Source organism: Siphateles boraxobius, unplaced genomic scaffold, assembly GCF_051911475.1.
Source record: "Siphateles boraxobius isolate OS27281-9 unplaced genomic scaffold, OSU_SipBor_1 77, whole genome shotgun sequence".
Classification (NCBI taxonomy): domain Eukaryota; kingdom Metazoa; phylum Chordata; class Actinopteri; order Cypriniformes; family Leuciscidae; genus Siphateles; species Siphateles boraxobius.
In genome coordinates, this window is record NW_027509205.1 from 11,105,001 (window position 1) to 11,127,490 (window position 22,490).

Below are 22,490 nucleotides of genomic sequence, written 5' to 3' on the forward strand. Positions count from 1 at the left end.
TTTAAGCAAAGTTTGTTTTGATATGTATTCACATATAACTCCAAATGATGAATGGCAGCTGGTTTTACGCTGTTGTAGAACAATCCACATGTTTTTTTAAATGTACTGTAATGCGAGGTCATAACCATAATTCACGGAGCAGAAAGAGTCCGTTGCTGTTATTTTTCAAGACTAAAGTCAGAGTTCTATTTTTCAAGTCAGAAAAAATAAACTATTTGAAATCATGCTCCAGAATGTGTATTTGTTCATTTGAGGATAAAAAATGACAGATGAACAATTAAACATACAATGTGAAGTGTGTCCTTTCTCTGTAATGTGTAAAGCTTCAGAAAAACAATGTATATAAAGATTAAATTATCCTTTATGAACATCCATATTTGAATCCATAAAATCCATCAAAGGAAGAACACGTCACAGATAGGAAAAGAATGGAGGGATAAACAATAAAGTCAGTCAAAAAATGAAGAACATTTCTGGGGGAAGAACAGAGAAGTTTGCAGTGACACGAAAGACACTCTCCTGGGTGTTTTAGAGGAATTTAGAGCACTTGCAGGAGCAGGAAACTAGCACTGATTAAGACATTTCCTCATAAACAAACACATGCAAGCAGTCTTAAAACAGCTGTCAAGTGGTAGATCTAACTGGCTGTTTACTGTTCTTTATGGCATTCAAAAAAGTTTGAATTTTTTCCCCCCTCAATCATATCATTTTTTTCAAAATCACTCTAATGAACCAGTCACCCAAACTCTAAGACAACAAACAGGGGAATGATTGACAGGCAAAAATATTTAGTTTTGTACATATAATATTACCATCTTATTTAAAATTAACCCAATATATATAGGCTCTCTCTCTCTCTCTCTCTCTCTCTCTCTCTCTCTCTATATATATATATATATATATAGCCTATATATATAAGTGGGTTTAAAACATAGACTGCAGCCTATATGGTTTATACCACTCTTTTGTGTTTTCAGTTCCACTGATCTGGCCAAAGTAAAGTCTGAGGAGGAAAACATTTGTGTGAGGAATGTTAATGCTTTCTGTACACCTAAAGACTTTGAAAAGACTTTATAAGATTATCAGCTCACATCTAAAGACTTGGGTTCACAGTTTTTAGTCTCAGACTAAAGACTTGCGATAATATCAAACATGTTTGATATGAAAGACTAGAGAAAGACTGGCATAAATCGGGTCGCCGGCTGCAGATTATCACCTCACATTTAACGATCGAGACGACGGAAGCGCGCCGAGACTCCAGTAAGATTCCTAAAGACTGCCGGTCTTTAGTCTGGGACTGTGAAAATCCTTTGGTGTACGCACGGCATAAGACTATTTGACCAGAGAACCGATTTTCGCTCTCCAACAGGTTTTGGGAGATTGTGAGTGACAATCACGCAGTGTGTATTAGAGACGCGATCTGAGAGAATCGCCGACGCCCGTGAGATATTTGGCATGGTAATGCCGCGTTCACGCTGCGCGATTTTCAAAGTAGACGGATCACTGTTCTTTTCACACTGCACGACTATCTAGGGCAGCATTCAGTTGCTGCTGTGTTCACACTGCACGATGGATCGGCGACAGGGAGTTTCCGTTTCACACTGCATGACTTCACAAAAGAAAGAATCGCCCGACAACTTCTGTCTGGTTCAAAACCAAACACAAGCGAGAAGTGATAAGGAAATAACGTAAGATCACACGTGCGTGAGACCGGTCAGAGGTTATTGTTATTAGGCCTATAGTGTTATTGTAGTGAGACCTGAAATTGTTATTAAAAATGAGAGGCCGCAAGAATCTTGCTATGCAAATTGCCTGTGAGCTGATTTGCAGCAAAAAGGAGGGTAAAAAACAGATTATGCAGGAGGAAATGGTTGGGGAGACGAGGGGAGGTGTTCTGCAACGTGAGTTGGGGGTACATAAATAATTTTGCAATGTGCTGCTGTTGGGGGTAAATAAATAATTTTGCAATGTGCTGCTGTTGGGGGTAAATAAATTATTTTGCAATGTGCTGCTGTTGGTGCTGGTCAAGCAAATGTTTGTGGTTTATTTCTGTTTGATATATTTAAATACCGATATTTTGGTCTATAACTCCTCCCCGAACTTCCCGCTGCATAGCGTTAATTGTCCTCTCATTGGCTGTAGGTCATCGCCGATGTAGCCTAGTTTTCATCCAGAACACTTTCACACAGCAGGATTTTGAATCGCCGACAGGTCCAGATATTTAGCATGCCAAATAGCATGCCAAATATCTCAAAATGTATTAACATGCAGTAACTGACAATATTACACTGAGCGTGTGACAGTGATTCATGCGCATAGCTGCATGTCAGTCAGCGCGGCATCGCACGTCAAGTTCGTATAGAGCTTTATTCAGTCCATTTTAAATTCTGATTTTGGCCGCCTCCCGGCCCGGGTTAAACCATAGATATTACCCAAGAAGTTCAAGTAAATGCACTAGAAATCCGTGCTCATTAGATGTGCATCTATTGCATGGACTGAGAGAAAGCACTGACACCTGGAGGATTTCATCTGAAGGTAACGTTAACGTTACTTTTTATTTAACACTAAATAGTTAAATAAGCAAATATAGTCTATCTGTTCAGTGAGAGCAACGGTACCGAAGAACGAGAGTATTAGCCTATATTTATAGACGTTTTTAAATCTGAAAACTCCAAAAAGCAACGAACTTGTCAGGCATCCATGAGCATGTCCACAGAGGAAAACAACTGAAAAACAGGGCTGGTTGTTCTCTGGATACTCGACAAAGACGGAATCCAAAGGCGTGGGCGAAGGTATAATGCTTGTAATAAATTGTATGAAATAATCCCGAAAAAAAGCACAAACACTCAGATATGCCAAGTTCAGCAGCTGGGATTAGCTGACGTGACATGACGGCTAACAGCAAACAAACAAACGGCTAGGGCTAATAGACAGTGACCATAACAGTGACAGCAGCCGCTATCCACCTGTCACTCAAGTGGCCACGCCCTTAATTATGCAGAACTTTAAAGGCAGAACATTTAAAATTTAAACAGATGAGTTATAAAAAAAGTCACCCCCCTCACAGTCATGAAATGCAAAATTAGATATAGACCAAACAACTTTTTGCACCAGGCAGGTATGAAACATATTTATTTCTGCTGTAAATTTGAGCATTTTATCATGGGGGAGATAGCCTGGCAAGCCAGACCTATCAAGATGTTAGGTCTGGGCATACCTCAATCCGAGGGGCGGGTGAACGGTTGTCTTTCAAATTCCCTCTGCATGCAGTAGGACATCGCAACAACCAACCAGAGCAACGAACGGCTGTGGCTGAGTGAGTCCCATGCGTTTTTCCACCAGGAGCAAGCTGCTAGTTGATATATTACACTTTTGCCGTATCCGGTCGTCAAAACTCCGAACACATCTTCCTTTTTTAAGAATGACTTAAGTGACGTTCTTTTAACTCCAAGTCATCCAGAGTCGCGGCCAAAGCCGATTCGAAAGACCGCTGTTCGCCAGCAGCATGTTCTTTGTTTTCAAGTAGCAGGAAAATCACGCGGAACTATGCGCGGAACCGTCACAACTCCTGCTGTAATTATGTTAAGCCCGCCCACCAACTCTATACACGATGTGATTGGCCTGACCAGAGTTTGGTTTTTCCAGCTCAAAAGTCTATGGAGAGTTGCTAGACCACCGTTTCTGCAAAATAATTTTTGCTGCCGCTATACTAGGGTGCGTCTGGATTTCTAGGCTTTGGGGGAGATACAGATTTGACTCACTTTTGCATCCAGCCTCAAGCGGCCAGTCGATGAATTGTAGTTTAATTTCTGTGTTGGTTTCAAGAGAGAGTAACCACTTGCCGCTTGGTTCTGACCATAGACTGTAAAAAAATAGGTTCTGACTGAAAACTACTCGGTTACTCACGTAACCTCAGTTCCCTGAGTTAGGGAACGAGTATTGCGTAGCTATACGCAGTGGGGGAAACTCCTTTTCCTCGATTTACTGAAGCCTTTATGTAAAGCGCATTTGCAGCTGCACAGCTAGAACATGAGCGTCTGGCTCGCTCATAGGCTGCGCTGCGGCAACTGCACATCCAATGGCGCAGGCGCCTCTGACGTGCAACCAATGAGATCACTCTGCGTCATACACGTCAGAGCCCGCCAAGGGGGCGTGACCTCAGTCTATAATAGCCCCCGAATTCGCCATTATAGCAGGTTTAACGACTGAAGCGACAACTTGCCATGTTACCATAGTGCGGCTGGCTACGCAATACTCGTTCCCTAACTCAGGGAACTGAGGTTACGTGAGTAACCGAGTAGTTCCCTTTCGAACGGTCACTTCGTATTGCGTAGCTATACGCAGTGGGGACGCCATGCAAAACGCCGCACTGAGTAACTGGCTGTCACTGCAACTCAGGACCCCTGAGCGTACAGAACAAGCCATAACCGCATAATTTATGTAAAAATAGACCAGACACCGTCAGATCTCCGTAGTATACATCAGTAGAAATACCCAATATACTACACCAATGAACCCAGACTCTGTCGGGGTTATTAGTATACGAACATATACCCAGTCAAGTGGGTTTATATATGAAATCTTAACCAGCTAAAGCGGGTTGATATCTGTTATGGAATATAACCGGCCGAAGCGGGTTTTATATATGTATGGAATTTATATATGTCATATAACCGGCCAAAGCGGGTTTTGTATATGTCATATAACCGGCCCAAAGCGGGTTTATATATATATATAAATATAACCAGCCACAGCGGGTTTATGTATGAACTACAACCGGCCAGCAGCGGGTTTCATGTATATATGTGAATGTGATTGTGCACAGTAATATATGACAAGACCGGCCACCCACGGGTCTTAATCATACCGAAAGCACCTTCGCCTGCAGGGAAGGCACTTCCATATTATAAAAACTCATAAATGTGGAAGGCGAGGACCAGCCGGCCGCATCACAAATATCACTAATGGGAATGCCAGATGACCAAGCCCATGACGAGGCCATACCTCTGGTTGAATGGGCCTTGACGCCTATAGGGCAAACTTGACCCGCTGCGGTATAAGCCATAGAAATAGCATCTACTATCCATCTAGACAGTCTTTGCTTAGTGACTGGATCCCCCTTGGATCTACCACCAAAGCAGACAAAAAGCTGTTCTGATTGTCTAAAAGACGCAGAACGCTCCAGATAGATTCTCAGCGCTCTGACAGGGCAGAGAAGATTAACCTCTCCATCCTCTGCAGAAGGAGGGAGGGCTGATAACGTCACCACCTGTGCTCTGAACGGTGTTGAGAGCACTTTAGGAACGTAACCATGTCTGGGCTTGAGGATGACTCTGGAGTCATCTGGACCCCACTCCAAACATGCAGGGCTCACAGAGAGTGCCTGCAGATCTCCCACTCGCTTGATAGATGCCAAAGCCATAAGGAGAGCGGTCTTCAGCGAGAGGGGTTTTAGATCAACCGATTGGAGCGGTTCGAAAGGTGGACCTTTCAGAGCCCCCAGGACCGTGGAGAGGTCCCAAGATGGCACAGATGGAGGTCTGGAGGGGTTCATTCTCCTAGCACCTTTAAGGAATCTGACGACCAGGTCGTTTCTTCCTAGTGACTGGCCAGCCACCAGAACATGATGTGCTGCTATGGCTGCCACATACACTTTGAGCGTGGACGGGGAGCGACCCGCATCCAGCAGCTCCTGTAAGAATGAGAGAACTACAGATATCTCACATGACTCTGGGTCAGCCTGATTTTTCGAGCACCAGCTGGAAAAACCCGACCATTTCGAAGCGTAAAGGCGCCGAGTCGACGGGGCCCTGGCTTCAGATATAGTGCTTAAGACCTTCTCAGGAAGGTCTTTGGGTACCCGTTGAGGGGCCACACATGGAGGGCCCATAAATCGGGTCTCGGATGCCACAATGTCCCGTTCGCCTGTGTGAGGAGGTCTTTCCTCAGTGGGACAGGCCATGGGATTGTGTCCGATAACTGAACCAGTTCCGGGAACCACGGTCTGGTTTTCCAGAGAGGGGCCACCAGAAGGACTGGGCACCCGCTCTCTCTGACCCGTTTGATGACTTGTGGAATCATCGAGACGGGGGGAAAGGCATAAAGGGGACGGTTGGGCCAGACATGGGCCAGCGCGTCCCTGTCCTTCGAGAAGAACAATTTGCAGTGGGTGTTGATTCTCGAGGCGAACAGGTCGACTTCGGCCTCGCCAAACACCTTCCATATCAGACTGACCGTCTGTGGGTTCAGGGACCACTCGCCGAGGGGAGTGTTGCCCCGTGAAAGCATATCCGCGCCCACATTCTGGATGCCCGGTATATGCGCTGCTCTCAGAGAGCTCAGGTTGGTTTGTGCCCATAAGAGGAGGTCTCTCGCCATCGCATGCAGGTTTCCTGACCTGATGCCCCCCTGGCGATTTATGTAGGCCACCACTGATATATTGTCTGTGCGGACTAAAACGTGGTGACCCCTGAGGTTCGACAGAAATGCTTTCAGGGCCAATCCAACTGCTTTCATCTCCAGACAGTTGATATGTAAGCTCTGCTCCGTGCTCGACCAGAGGCCGGATGCAGGCATGCCCTCGTGCAGCGCTCCCCAACCCAGGTTGGACGCATCTGTAAGAACCATTTTCCTTCTGGAAATTGTTCCCATTGTCACCCCCTCGTGGTACCAGTTCTGCGCTCGCCAGGGAATCAGGGTTCTTAAACAACCGTGATTTACCATAATGCGCAAGTTGCCTGACTGCCATGCGTGAGTTGGCACACGCCGTTTCAGCCAATGCTGCAGCGGGCGCATGCGCAGTAATCCCAAGCGGAGTACTGGCGATGCTGCTGCCATGAGACCAAGCAGTTTCTGAAATTTCTTCAGTGGCGCGTGCTCGCGCGCTCTGAAAGTGCCTGTAAGCGCTCGCACTGAGAGCGCGCGCTCTGGTGTGAGTCGCGCTGTCATCGCTCTCGAGTCTAAAACTGTACCCAGAAAGATCACACTCTGGCTGGGGGTTAGTTTGCTTTTTGACACATTGATTGTGAAACCCAGGCATTTTAGATGGCTGAGAATCAAATCCCTGTGAGCTAATAGCTCGGTTCTCGACTGTGCCAGCACCAGCCAGTCGTCGAGATAATTTAACACACGCACTCCCTGATGTCTCAGGGGAGAAAGCGCTGCATCCACACACTTCGTGAATGTACGGGGTGCTAACGATAGACCGAACGGCAGAACGGTGTATTGATAAGCTTGGCCCTCGAAGGCGAATCTCAAGAATGGCCTGTGACGAGGGTTTATCTGAATGTGAAAGTAAGCGTCTTTCAGATCCATTGTGACAAACCAATCCCCTGTGCGCACTTGCGCGAGGATATGTTTGATAGTTAACATTTTGAACTGCCGTCTCATGAGAGCTTTGTTCAAATGTCTCAAATCTAGAATGGGTCTGAGACCGCCGTCTTTTTTCGGAATCAGAAAATAGCGGCTGTAAAAACCCATGTGTTTTAGCGCGGGGGGGACTAATTCTATCGCCCCTTTTGCTAATAGATTCTGTACTTCGGTGCGAAGCACGTGACCCACGTTGCTTCTCACCGAAGTCTCGAGAACCGCCTGAAATTTCGGGGGTCTGCGAGCGAATTGGAGCGAGTAACCTCGCTTTATAGTGTTTATGACCCAACTCGACACACCGGGGATAGCTTGCCAGGCTAGAACACGTGTGGCTAGGGCTTGACACACTGACTGGGGCTGGTCGCCTAATGTAGGGGGACCGGATACCCTTATCATGTGATTTGTGCATACATTGAGTATTGGACTGACTGTACAGGCATTCGCGTGTGGGGAAGTCAGTGTTACAACAGGGGAGGGGCCGCCTAGTGAAGGGGGACCTGATACCCTTATATTGTGATTTGTGCACACATTGAGTATTGGACTGACTGTACAAGCATTTGCGTGTAGGGAAGGCAGTATTATAACGGGGGAGGGGCCGCCTGATGAAGGGGGACCGTGAACCCACGTGTTGTGTTTGTGAAACATACTCTTTTTGTGCTTTATATGGGTCGCCGTGAAAACGGCGTTTGTTTGCAAGAACGCGCTTACTGTTGCGGGCCTGTTTGCAGTAATAAAATCCCCAGCCACCTGAACTGAACAAGGGGCTGTGGGAAGTTTTGTTGACTTCTTCGAGGGTGGTCCGGCGAGTGCGGGACCCGTGCCCTCGTTCTTTCCCCTGCATGCTAGGACGACTTTGGCGGCGCTGTGTGAGGCGCGGCGCTTGGTCTGGGGCCTTGGCGTCGGGGAAGCGGGAAGCGCTTGGTTGCTCTCGGCTGGCGCTGGGCATCAGCCGCAGGGCGGGGCTGAGAGGCCTGCTTCGTGGGCTTTGTTGGCCGAGGCGTCGGCGGGGCTAGCTTGTGAGCACTCGACGCCGAGCTAGAGCGCTTAGGCAGGAAGTGACGCATGGCCTGGGACGCTTTCTGTGCCTCGGTGTATCTTTCTGAGAACCCCTTCACTGCCGGGCCGAAGAGGCCGGTGCTGGATACTGGGGCGTCGAGGAACTTTGTTCTCTCCGCGTCCTTAATGTCAGTGAGGGTAAGCCAGAGGTGGCGCTCGAGCACGACCAAACTCGCCATATTCCTCCCGATAGCCTGCGCTGTGGCCTTAGTAGCTCTCAGGGCCAGGTCTGTGGCGCTCCGAAGGTCCCGAAAAGCCTCAGGGTCCGGGCCAGCCTCGTCCATAGACCGGAGGAGTTTGGCCTGGTAAACCTGCAGCACGGCCATCGTGTGCAGGGCCGATGCAGCCTGACCGGATGCGGAATACGCGCGTCCGGCGAGGGCTGAAGTGCTACGGCACGGCTTGTTGGGATGCACAGCTCTAGTTCGCCAGCTAGCAGCTGTGTTCGGGCAGAGATGAGCGGCCAACGCCTCTTCGAGGGGCGGCAACGACTCATAGCCTTTTTCCGCTGCTCCGTCCACGGAGGAGAGCGTCGCGAAAACTGCGGGGCCTCGTGTAGAATAAGGAGTGCGCCAGGCCTTGGTAAGCTCCTCGTGTACCTCAGGAAAAAATGGCGCTGGCTTGTGACGAGGGGCCTGTTGGTGCCCTGGCAGAAACCAGCCATCCAGCCGACTTCGAGGGGGTTCAGCGGGCTCGAGCTCGAGGTCCGCTACGGCCTGCGTCAGGATCCGAAGCATTTCCGCGTCGGAGTTAGTCCTGGTAGCTGAGGCGTTGGGCGTTGGCTGGGAAGCCATGACGGGGTCGAAAGAGCCCGGCCATTCTTCCTCAGACGCAGCGATAGACAGGCTGTCGTCGTGCTCGCTAGGCCCGCCGAAGGAGACAAGGCCCGCCACGTGGGGGGGGCGCTGATCTCCCTCGAACAGGACCGGAGATGAACGGGTTGGAGAGAGTGAGGCACGCGGGGACGAGGCCGGCGTGCGTTCACTAACATCCATGTTCTCCGGCTGCCGTTGGCTGCGGCGCTTCTTCTTCCTTGGCTGAAGTAGGGCCGGAAAAGGAAGCGCGGGAGAGGCGGCGTCGCCGTCACGGGAGAGGGCTAGCCGAGTTCGCAGCACGGAGATAGGCATGCTCTCGCAGGCCGCACATCCGCCGGCAGATAGTGCATTCTCCGCGTGGTGAAGTCCCAGGCATGGAATGCAGCTAGCGTGTTCGTCCGCCTCGTGCAGCTTGCATCCGCACGTGGCGCAGGTCTTAACACGATGCATTTGAACAACGCTCGTACAAATAATACAATATACAAAGAGCAATGAAAAGGATATCGCCGGATAGCCACAGGAGAGACGGCGTCAGGAGAAACACGGTGAAATGTGTCGTCTGCTGAACTGTAGCTGGCTCAGGCTGAAGGCTTGTTCGACGGCGAAGGCTCAATAAATGGTCAGAGACGTGAAGTTTGTCGCTGAAGGAGTAAAATCTGCTATAATGGCGAATTCGGGGGCTATTATAGACTGAGGTCACGCCCCCTTGGCGGGCTCTGACGTGTATGACGCAGAGTGATCTCATTGGTTGCACGTCAGAGGCGCCTGCTCCATTGGATGTGCAGTTGCCGCAGCGCAGCCTTTGAGCGAGCCAGACGCTCATGTTCTAGCTGTGCAGCTGCAAATGCGCTTTACATAAAGGCTTCAGTAAATCGAGGAAAAGGAGTTTCCCCCACTGCGTATAGCTACGCAATACGAAGTGACCGTTCTAAAGGGAACTACAGGCTTCTACTTCATGCAGCTCTGCGCAGACCGATCGGCAGGTGACTTGAAGCAGTGCATGCTGGTTAAATTTTGTCCTTAGGTGTGTTCAACTTCATGCAGCTCTGCGCAGACCGATCGGTGGCTGGCTTGTAGCAGTGCATGTCGGTTAGAAATTTTGTCCGACTTGCTGCAGCGCCGACGCCACATGACTGTGACATATCCCATCAATGTACCGCGAGAGTGATTCGAGACTAGCCGGAGAGCTTAAGTGTGTTCGACATCGGCTGCGGCTGGATGTACCGATCGGCGAGAGTTGCAGTGTGCAGGCGGGGAGGAGTAGCAAACAGAGACATGAAGTCGGACACTTTCTGGTTCCCGTAGTGACCGCTGACGTGGTGTTTGCATACTTTACCACAGCTTAAGTGAAACAAATGCAATATTTGCAAAATACACAGATGTTTCAGAGACATTTCCATTCAATACTTTATAATGCTTTATACAGCGTCTGTTTGAACAAGAATAAAGTTACTACTATCAATGAAGTGGAATCAACGTTTTTTAATCAGTTTTATTTTGATAAACATGACACAATATAACATCGTGACTAAATGAAAATAATTATAAAAAATGATTTGTGAGCTTTAGTGGAACTAAAGGTGTGAGAATAAACACGAAACATGTGATCGTTGTCATGCGGTTAATCCAGCCAATCATGGAACATTTGTGTCGTCATCAGAGCCCATGCAGCTGCCCTTGAGAATCTGCGCTGGCTGAGTCCTGCGGCTGCTCTCGAATTGCTCTCGCGCTACTTTAATGGCATACGTCACACGTCACAGTCATGTGGTGTCGGCGCTGCATCAAGTCGGACAAAATTTTTTAACTGGCATGCACTGCTTCAAGTCAGCCACCGATCGATCTGCGCAGAGCTGCATGAAGTCGAACACACCTCTTGGCTTCTCAAGAGTGGTTGCACGAGCTCTGATGATGACACAACTGTTCCACGATTGGCCGGATTCGTGTTTCGTGTTTATTCTCACATCTTTATTTCCACTAAAGCTCACAAATCAGTTTTTTATAACAGTAAACACTCTTTTCATGTAGTCGCGATGTAAATAAAGCAAATAAAGCACTCACGTCGCTTCATAAAAGTGAGGTAAAAACCCTGTAGACACATGGATTACTTTTACGATGTCTTTACTACCTTTCTGGGGCTGTAAAGTGCTAGTTGCATAGGCTGTCATTGGAGGGACAGAAAGCTCTCAGATTTATCTGAAATGATCTTCATTTGTGTTCGAATGTCGAAGATGAAGATGAACGAATGTCTTACGGGTTTGTAATGACATGAGGGCAAGTAATCAGGCATGGGCACTATTTCAATTAAATGTATTTTAAATACGTATTTAATAATAATTACTTTAGTGTATTTTTTAATTTGTATTTTGCAGGTGTGGAAAAAATAAAATATAGTTTGTAACAAAATATTTTGAGGTAGTGTATTTAGAGTATTTAAAATACTTAAATACTTAAGAAAAATCACCATAGTAAACGATTTTGCCATATTTTCGGTCTGATGTTGGCAATGGCAATGTCCAGGTTAGATGCACGAAAATCACGTGACACCCTGTAGACCGGGCTCCCTCCAAGAAGTGAATGAGTTTTGAACTCTTAAAAATGGCATTAAAAAATGGTAAAGTGTTTTGTGAAGAATATACAGTCTACACACACACATATTGCACACTGAACGGCATTATAGAGAAAATAATTGGCCTTATGAGATCAATGCACTGTGTTGTCATTCATAAAAGTACATCATAGGCTCTTCCTATTATGAAACAGCGTGTCTGTCGTAACTCCACTGAAATCTCCATGCTAAGCCAGCGTTCACAATATAACATCCATCTGCAGTTTTTACACGTTTTTAAACGTATTACATATGAGAAATATTGATATTGATTTTGTTTAAAATAATCATCAATCCTAGAATTGCGCACGCAGCGCGATTCTACTATGGAAAAGGCATACGCGGTCAGGACAGTTAAAGTCTCGTGTGTAAAACAAACCCACACATATTATGATTAATATGATTAATCATATATATTATGATTAAAATGTAATTTTGATTTTGTGACAAATTCTCAGTCTGTTATTTTTACACAAAAATCGCTGCAAAAGATGCTTTCCAACAGGATTTGGAAACTCCATCGTAGTTTTTGTCCAACTCCATTGACTTGTATTGGATGTTCTGTGAGGTACGGTATTACTCCGCCGACAGAAGCGGAAATGGGGTTGTTTGTATTCTTTCTGTAGTCTTCCAGTTGCGGTATCGTAGGCTACGCTATCCAAACATTGGCAAAGGTGCATTATTGCCACCAACTGGGCTGGAGTGTCTATTATTCAAGCTCTCAACGGAAGAATGTCCGGTTGTGAGGCGTTTGTAACAATAGGTCCACGGTTTTACAACAAATGGTAAAACACCTGTTGGAAAGCATCTTTTGCAGCGATTCTTTGTGTGAGAATATCAGTGAACACCCCAGACAACTCGGTGAGTTTCACGTCTTTGTAAACTAAAGTTTAATGCGTATTATGAATGATTGTTCCAGTGCCCCTATGAAACCATTGTAGAGGTGAGGGGTGTTAACACAGAAACCGAAAATTCTCGGGACAGCAGCATTTGTCCAAATTTCAATCTTAACCATTCTATTTCATCAGAAATGATCTTAAAACAGGGCTTTAAGTGTGAAATACCGAACTTGTCCTTTAAGGCACGAGTAGAGTAAGGGTGATAATATGGCTACGTAGGCTACATCAAACACGCTTTGTTATTAAGGGCAGCCTACCACACCATTGATGTGAACTTAGCTATACATGCCATTTACGTCAGAGGGAGCTATTTCAGGCCCTGTAGAGATTTAGTGAAATGCCCATACTTTTTTATTTTGCTACTTCACCATTTTGAATTTACACATTTCTCATATTTGTGTTATTGCTACTATTTGTGTTATTGACCTTTCAGTAATAAAAAAAGACTTAAGATTATTGTGGGAGTATTTTTGTATTTTCAAAATACTAATTACTTGTATTTTATTTAAAAACATTTTTCACATCAGTATTTTGTATTTTATTTTGTTACATTTCATGAGCCAGTATTTGTATTTTGTAACAAAATAGTTTTTGATGTATTTGTGCCCACCTCTGCGAGTAATTAATGAAATAATTTTCATTTTGGGATGAACTAAACATTTAATGAGGACATTTTAAATTTATGATGAATTAAAAAAGGAAATAAAGAGCAAAAATCTGGTTAGGGGACCATGTTAAGTCTATGTGCTGGGTTGAATACATTGAGGTTGAATACTTACAAATTGTAGTCTTACTGAACATGACATGATTACAAATTGTAGTTAGTAATGTAATCTATTACATTAAACATTTTAGATGACTTTCGACAACTTGTTTATAACATTGATTTGAATAGTATAATCTTGTACCATATTGATAATACAAAGAGATAGAAAAATTATTACATTTTGAAGTGAAGTGCATTCTTTAAAAAAAAAATTTGCTCACACATACTTTTTTTAAAAAGAACATTTTAATGTTAAAAAAGAATAGTATAGGAGTATAAATGAATTATGAATAATTTACTTAAATTCTGTGAATATGTAATCAATCAAAGGTTTAATTATGTAGTCTAATTATGAGTATTTTAAAACGTAATATAATCTAATTACAAGTATTAAATTTTTGGGTATATAATATATTATATATTATATATAATATATAATAATAATAATAATAATAATAATAATAATAATAATAATAATAATAATAATAATAACCTTTAATTTTTATAGCGCCTTTAAATGTACATCTCAAAGCGCTGTACAAAAAACAATTAAAATTGCAAAGATTCAACACACAAAGAAACATAATACACAGTAAAATAAAATAAAAGACAATAAATCTATTAAAAGCTAACCTAAAAAAATGAGTTTTAAGCTGAGATTTAAAGTTTCCAAATGATTTGACTTGCCTGATCTCAATATATGGCTGGAAGGTGCGCAGTAAATCCGGTTAATGCACTCGTAGTTCCAAGTCAGTTTAATCACTGTTTTATATTAATGTGCTGTTGAATGCTAGAAGTGGTAGCTGACGAAAATGCACTCTGTGGAGGTCAACCCCCTTTCGCTTTGCATCTATTTCAAATAAATGCTGTTCTTTTGAACTTTTTATACATTAAAGAATCCTGAAAAAAATGTATCACGGTTCACACAAAAATATTAAGCAGCACAACAGTGGTTATAAGAATGTTTCATGAGCTCCAGATTAGCATATTAGAATGATTTCTGAAGGATCATGTGACATTGAAGACTGGAGTAATGGCTGCTCAATATTAATTGTTGCCATCACTGGAATGGAATAAAAAAAAAAACAAGTAACTTCTTTTTTGTTGTTCTTCTAACAAAAATACACATTTTATGTATAATTTGTGACTGTCTATTTTTGGTCTTAGAACTCGGAGGGTATTGAGCACCTGAGTGACAAGCAGGAACGGAAGACAGGACAACAACCCCCTTGGGACACAGAGGGACTGAACTGGGATGATATGTCCCGGGACAGCCTTGAAAGAGTCCGAAGAAGAGACAGAGCAAGTAAGATGCAACAACCATATTTGGTCAAATGTATTAGCAGGTTAAACATACACAACAAGAGTTGGTAGTGATCAACTCCAGCGTGAGGGATATGGAGCCAAGGCACATTAAAAAAAACTAAAAACATGGAGTCTGAAAATTGAAAATTGATTTGGCACAGTCTTCTTGACCTTCAGTAACAAGTGAATCCATGCCAGTGTTGATGTTGATGTAAGGCCATTTTCCTGTTTGATGCAGCTATGATTTCAGTTTTAACTTCGCCTCTCTCCTGCCACATGTGATATCGGGAGTTGTTTTGATGTGCGCAATATACTTAATGAAAGAGTGAAATCCTTATTATGGTCTAAAACCATATGAAAAAGGCATCTTTCTGCTGGACTCAACCCACAATACAAACAAACATTCTGGCCTACAGTGTTTAGTGTTTGCCAAATATTTACAAATACAGTTAACACTATCAGCATTCTTTGGGTGCTTACATGGTTTTTAATGGTTTCATCATGGGCTGAAAATAACTTGACCTAAGATAAAAAGCCGTAGTTTGATTTCCCTGAAAAGTATAAACACTGTGGTGCTATCAAAACATTGCTCTGTTTGTTTGACTATTCCGTTCAGCAGGACATTAATAACAGTGGCTGAGCCAATGGCACGAGTTTGGGGTTGGACTACCTGTTTGTCTGACCAATGGAAGATGGGGCATATAAGCAGCCTGTTTGAAAACACTCATTGGATGCTTCTCCAATAAATGTTTCCTCGCTAATCCAGTCTGAGACCAGTAAAATGTTAATTATGGAGATGCAGCATCTAAAAACACACATAGTAATACACAAGTAACATTTAGATGTTTCTTAATACTTCACATCTAGCAAAAATGTGTGCTATGCACAAGTCTTCTAAAAACATAAAGGTGTATAAAAATTGTGAATTATTGAAAATAATGAATTATTAAATCAATGATTCGTTTAAATGATTTATTTAGGACCGAAACAACTGACATCAGTGAGTCAATGAGTCATTCACTCAACCAATTTGTTCTTGTTCAAACACACTGCTACATTAAGGAATTGAACAGCAAGCAATAATAAGTGTTGCTTTGAAACACACAACAGTTGATCCTGTTTTAGCTTTGTTTGGAAATATTATTGCTGACGCAGCAAAACAAGAAACAATCGCTGACAAAATTATGTCTAAAATGTAAGTTACTCATTATTCATTTCTCTTGTTCTTGTTCACGTCTGTTCTTGTCCACGTCACGTTAGTGGACAACAATTCGGCCGTATCACAACTTCTCCAGTGCTTAATTTAGTTTTTGTTGGTGGCTGGTTGCAATTACAAAAGAGAAAAAATGCCACTTTTGTATGTTATTATTTTAACCGCAGTCCAACAATGAAAGCCTGAAGGGTTAATATGGTTAATGCTGTGTTTTGGTTGTTAGTGACTCTGTTGGATGCAGATAAGTGGCGGTAACAGAGCTCTTATCAGATCGGCCTTGTCTCAGGTCTAAACAGGTGGTTAATGAACCACACCGTGTAACTGTACTGCCTGAACTGATAATCAAACTTACTTAATCAAGTTGTATTGGGGAAACGATCTCTGCTAATCTTCCATGACGAAAACTGGATGAAAAGCTGCCCTGAACAGATTCCAGATGGGAGACCCACTCTTTGCCCAATGTCTGGAAAAAACCAATACAAGTTAAAGCTATGATTATTTAGAGTTAAATGGAGTCCTTCAGAACAGAAAGAGCTTTGTAACGGGATGGGAGGTATGTGTCATGTAGCCAAATCCCTAACTGTTCAGGATGTGGTGCATAGGAAAGCAAGGAGCCCTAGAGTGTTTTTCGCAAACGAGTCTGCTTAGATGAATTGCTGTGTCAAAGCTGTTGCTTCTAAATATTAGTTTAAGCCATACCAAGCGCAAGCCGCATTGTCCATTTAATCAGGGTTGCTTCCTTATAAGTTTACTCATTTTGTTCACTTTTATGCTGTGAATTTGGGTTTTTCATGCCCAAGTGATGATCCAAAAGATTACTCCACAGAAGGATAGTTTACTCAAAAATGACTTGACTATAGAATTTTGTGAGAAATTCACACTATTCACTGACAGTCTTGCCCTCCAGTGAGCAGTTCACAACTGAATGATTTGACTAAAGAATGGTTTGTTCACAAATTAGACATCCCTGCTTCTCTCTTGAATGGACCAATGAGAGATTCAATATTTTCACTCAATGACAACTTCAAATTTGAGCCGTTTCTCACACAAAACTTTTGAATGGTTTCAGATTGGAGCACATGAGAAACACTTTTGAGATATTGCCGTTGCATCCAATCTAAAGCTAGAAATCTTTATTACCTATTAATTGAAATTCCTTGGGAAATTGCATCTTGAACATTATTCATTATTTGTGAAAAAATATAGATTTGGAACAACACAATAACTTTTTAACCACATAAGCTTTAGCCTGTTTTGCAAGATGCATGTCTTTTCAAGTTAATGCTTTTCAATTCCCCATCAATACGATCTGAAGGGCTCAGAATGGAATTTTGCTTTGTCTATATCTAAAGAGGCCGCTGCATTACTAGAGGAGCTAGAGGCACAAGAGATCACCCATCTGTTAAAGATTAGAAACAAGATGCCGTTTAGTGGCTTCAGTGGAATCACGAGACAGTGCCAACATTCACTAAATCACATGCAGATGTGTAACTTGCACACATTCACCCTTTTTTAACGCCATTTTTTCTTCTCTGAATTACTTAAAGCTCATGTCCGACAGTCCATTCAGGACATTTCCTTGGATAGAAGCCTTCATGTCTTCCCCAAATCCCCAGGCTTCGCTGTCCACCCAAGGAGTAATTATTTTAGTCAAACAACAAACCTTGAAGCACGTCATGTAGCTCTTTCGTAACAGGGTTGGCTGAGGATGACTATACAAACGTTCGAAACAACACGTATGCCCTTCATCTCCTATCTTTCTTCTGGTTGAATATTAGAAACAACAGGAAGCAGCAAGTGCTGCCGCTTCAAAGGTGAATGGCTGATAGTTTCCTAGGAATATGACTGCAGATAGTGTGAGTGACATAATTAGATCCTTGTGCTGACTGAGATATGTTTGCTTTAAATGTTTTATGTGGTGAAATATTTCATTTTTAATATTTCAGGGCACTGAGAAATATTTATTGTTTAGAATCTTTTTATTATTCATTTTGAACATAAATATGTAGTGGTTCATGTGCGTGCAAGGCTCAGTCTAGTGCAGTAGTTTTTGGTCATAATTATTTTATTCATAATTCTTCATTCATTATTCAGTTACAGCAAAGCTGTCATGTGTTGCTCTGTAATGTATTGTTCCCCTACAGTCAGAATAATCATGCAATCTCCACTACAGTAGAAGATGCCTGCTATACAAACAAAGATTTTTCTGGGGTGCTGATATTTGACATAAAACATTATGTGGCAGTGTATCTAAAAAAACTCTATATATGGTTTGTTCTGCAAGAAACTTTCATCCATTCATAAGTTGGCACATTATAAAGACTTCCTTTCCACATATTCCTTAGAATAAAAAACAAAACACACAGCTGAGGGAATGTGGAGTCAGAATTCCCGAGAGAGGCATAGGCTAAGCGAATCCCGACCTTAAAAGGTTCTCTGTAACCACAGATTTGGAGCTGCACATGCCACACTTGGGAAAATTGGTGCTGGTTGCCTCAGAGTTTCCCAGTGTGTGTGTGTGTGTGTGTGTGTGTTTGTGTGTGTGTGTGTGTGGGTGTGCGCGCGCGTGTGTGCGTGTGTTTTCACTTCTATATGTTTTATTGCATATGTTTTAATGCATGTCAAGACTTTATTAGAACATAAACGTTGACAGTTATTACTACTATGTGTTGTGTAACTTCCAGAATTGAAGAATTGGCTTCCTTTTAATTCATGAGGTAAAATTTGTAAAGAATTGGCCACACCCTACAAAAAGTTCAATGGAAATTTACTGAAATGCAATTCATCTGAGGTAGAGCTTTCTGGGAAATTATTTTCTTCCACCCTGGTCCAAAAAAGTTATGTTTGTCTCGTTTCGTCTGTTATTATAATTTGTTTTTGTTTTATCTCTCATTCTATCATTTTGTATCATAACGTTCTATCTACTGTCATTCTATGGTTTGTATATCTATCATTCTTTCATTCTGTCCATAATTCTTTCGTCATTCTCTTTCTATTGTTTTATATGCGCTACTTTTCAAAAGCTTGGTGTCAGTTTGTTCTTTTCTGAAAGAAATGAATACTTTTATTCAGCAAGTCGCATGAAATTGATCATTTTTTAATGTATTTAAATTGGAAAGTTTTGTTTTAAATTGTAGTAATGTTTCACAATAGTACTGTTTTTACTGTATTTTTGATCAAGTAAATGCAGCCTTGGTGAGCATAAGAGATTTTTTCAAAAACATTTAAAAATCGTATACCAACCACAAGCTTTTGAATGGTAGTGTATATATATATATATATATATATATATATATATATATATATATATATATATATATATATATATATATATATATATATATTTAAATGTTTTTGAAAGAAATCTCTTTATTCTCTATTGACTGTTGTTCTTATCTATTGTTTTATCATATTATTATTTGAAAATTCTTTCCCTATGACTTTTAAATGTTTTCTTAAACCTTTAATCCAAGCTTCGTCAAGCCAACAGTCAGTGTTTGTCTTGAAAAACTTAGCTTTTCTAGTTAAATATTATTTACATCAATTTATTTGAATTTCAAATTTACTTCTTTACATTTACATTTGAGTTGTAATGCTGCATCCTTGTGCTATACATCTGTTCAGATTCAGGAATACATTTGGATTGAAATTGCATTATAAATTCAGTGCAGTGGTGAAAATATGTGGGTCTAACCTGCGCACATCATGACCACAAAATAAAAGAGAAACAAAAAAGATGTCACTATAGAAAGAATAAATGTAAGTCTAAATCTAAATGAGGTCAAAGCATATGAAAATAAACCAGAGTTGTTAAGGAGCACAGACATCCTCTTGAGTTAATGCTCCAGAGCGGGTGACACTTTGATAAACGGCTGGCCTCTGCACTGGGGCTCTAGGCCGGAAGCCAAACCTTCACACCCAACAACCATCAGACATCATTCTATCAATCAGCTCCTAGAACAGTTTGAGCCTGTGTCAGCCATGTCGTAAAGCTGTAGGGCTGTTTGTATATTTCTCGGTGTTGTGTTTATCCACTGGATGTTGATATATGGTGACTGTTGGGTGAGATGCGTCCTGTTGTTATAAGTTCTGTGGTTTAGGCTGGAGCTTGGGAATTGGATGGGTCATGTGATGGATGTTGGTCTGTTTTGTTTGTGCTCTTTGGTGCTAACTGTTGACTTGTTCATTAATCAGAGCAGAGGCTGCTACACTTTCCTCCAAATGCATTAGCCAAGCTCTCATGATGAACAGCGCTCTGGTGAGGTAGTCTTTGATCTGAAGATGAGAAAAGGGTTGCCTGACAATGTTGGGTCATTGTCTTTTTGGCTACAGTGTTCAGGGAACACAATCATGCAGGCAGAGACAGCAGTCTGCATCTGCGGAGATCAGTAATGATCTGCTTCTTTATGTATCGGGGAAAAAACTGGTCCACAGATGGCATTTCCACACTGTGATGTTTTATGAACAAAAATCTCTGGATGAGATTAAGGACAAAGGAAATGCAAGCTGACTTTATATGGTCTCCGTATATAGTATAATTTAAAACAGATACGGTTTACATAATCTCTGCCTTAATTTGTGGTTGAATGCCTGTATATTTTGCCTGTAAATATATTGCAATATATCAATATATTGAACTTTATTGCCTGTATATGGTTAGAAAAATTGTGTTTACCTGTAAACCTGTATGTTTAAATATCCCAACACTAATCTTTAAAAATCCTGAAAGTCATCTTTAGGACATCTTAGTGAGTGGATTTATGGGATCCGAGGATGCTGAGGTGCATTTGTTTAAATACAGTATGCAAGGAATGGGGAGTTCTGGCGAGAGGGATTGTGAGATGCTTTGCTTGTTAAGTTTTCCATCAGCTTTTTCATGCAGATGTGATTTCATGCCATGCCTGCAGTATCTATGATTGTCTATGAATTACATTAATGTATTTAAATGTATATTTATAAAACAGATAGTTCTGGTCCTTGATTCTAATTGGTTGAGCCGCGTTCAAAGCCATTGTAAATTACTCAACAAACATACACCTGTAACCGCATTACATTAGTATTATTGTGTAACTGGCGTTTGTGATTCTTTGTTGCTGCATGTTGCTTGGCAACCTCTTTGGAACTACATTGCTTGGCGGAGGAATAATGTTGTAACAAGGTTAGATGTTATGGGAAGAAGGAGGCGGGAACCGGCGAACATTCAACACTTTAATAATAAAATAAACATATACAAAATGAAAGTAAAAGACAGCAGCCCCTCACGGACAACTGCTGTCACATAATAAAACACAAACAAAACCAAACACAGGTTCAGGCCTGTTCCTCTCTCGATCTCCATTGTCATCGCTCCTCCTTTTATGCTTCGATTTACAGTGTATTTAGAACAGCTAAGGAGATTATAGGCACTCCACTCCGCGTTGTGCCTAACAACACCCCTTAGCTGTTTACTTTAATATATGTACACACAAAACCATTCAAAAGTTTGGGGATGGTAAGATGTTTTTTTGTTTTTGAAAGATGTATCTTTATTTGATCTAAAATGAAATAAAACAGTAATATTGTGAAATATTATTACAATTTTAAATGTTTTCTATTTAGTAGTGTAGTGGTAGCACTTTATTTTACAGTCCTGTTTTGCATGTACATACTATTTACTTATTGTAGTAATGACACTAACTGAGTAATAATTAGGTAGCCTACTAACCCTGTACCATACCCCGAAACCTAACCTTAACCCATGTAGTTACCTTACATTACGCAGTATATTCGTAGGTAAAGTAAACTGTAAGTACATTGAAAGTGCCCATGCATACTGTAAAAAAAAGTGCAACCTATGTATTTTTTATTATTATAGCGATGTATACAATACAGAAGCAATACATTTACAGTAGTAAACAGGAAAAAATTATGCATTTCGGCTGTTTCACATTGATTTCTGTGATAACAAAGCTGAATTATCTAATGCTTATTATTTTTGTGGAAATTGCGACTTTTTTTCAGGATTCTTTGATAGAAAGTTCAAAAGCCGGCTATCTGCCAACTGTCTCTCTGTTCTCACAAACTGCTGCCTATTCATGCAGGCCTTAATTGGAGCTCCTGCTTTTTGAAAAAGAAAGAGGAAGAATGAGAATTGGAGAGTTCTAAACAATCCAATAAAAACACAGTATGGTCAAGGCATTGCATAGTATTATTTAGAATGGGTTTGAAAAGCGGAGAGAGGAGTAGTGAATGTGTTTTTAGAGTAGATTAAGTTTACCTAATTTTCTTTTTTTTTATATAATTTATTTATAAACTTTTTCAAAGCATTAACAGAAAGCTTCATACAATTAAAGTTAGAATTCCCCCCTCCCCATTATAACCCTTACCGCCAAAATAATTAACCATACATTACATACCAGATAAGACAACAATAGTAGTAATAATCACAATTAAATTTGGAAAAAAGAAAGAAAAAAGAAAAGAA

General features: G+C 41.8%; 1 protein-coding gene across 3 annotated transcripts in view; it reads left to right on the forward strand.

Annotated features, from left to right (window-relative positions):
* The window catches only part of arhgef25a (Rho guanine nucleotide exchange factor (GEF) 25a), a 105,337-nt gene that overhangs the window by 854 nt on the left and 81,993 nt on the right, over positions 1-22,490 (forward strand). For 2 of the 3 annotated variants that reach the window (XM_077219093.1, XM_077219095.1), the window contains exon 2: positions 14,677-14,815. In XM_077219093.1, the coding sequence (XP_077075208.1) occupies positions 14,677-14,815 (139 nt within the window). Of the gene's footprint in view, positions 1-2,397; positions 2,536-14,676; positions 14,816-22,490 lie in introns of those variants that run through there. The other variant, XM_077219096.1, reaches the window with a different exon arrangement.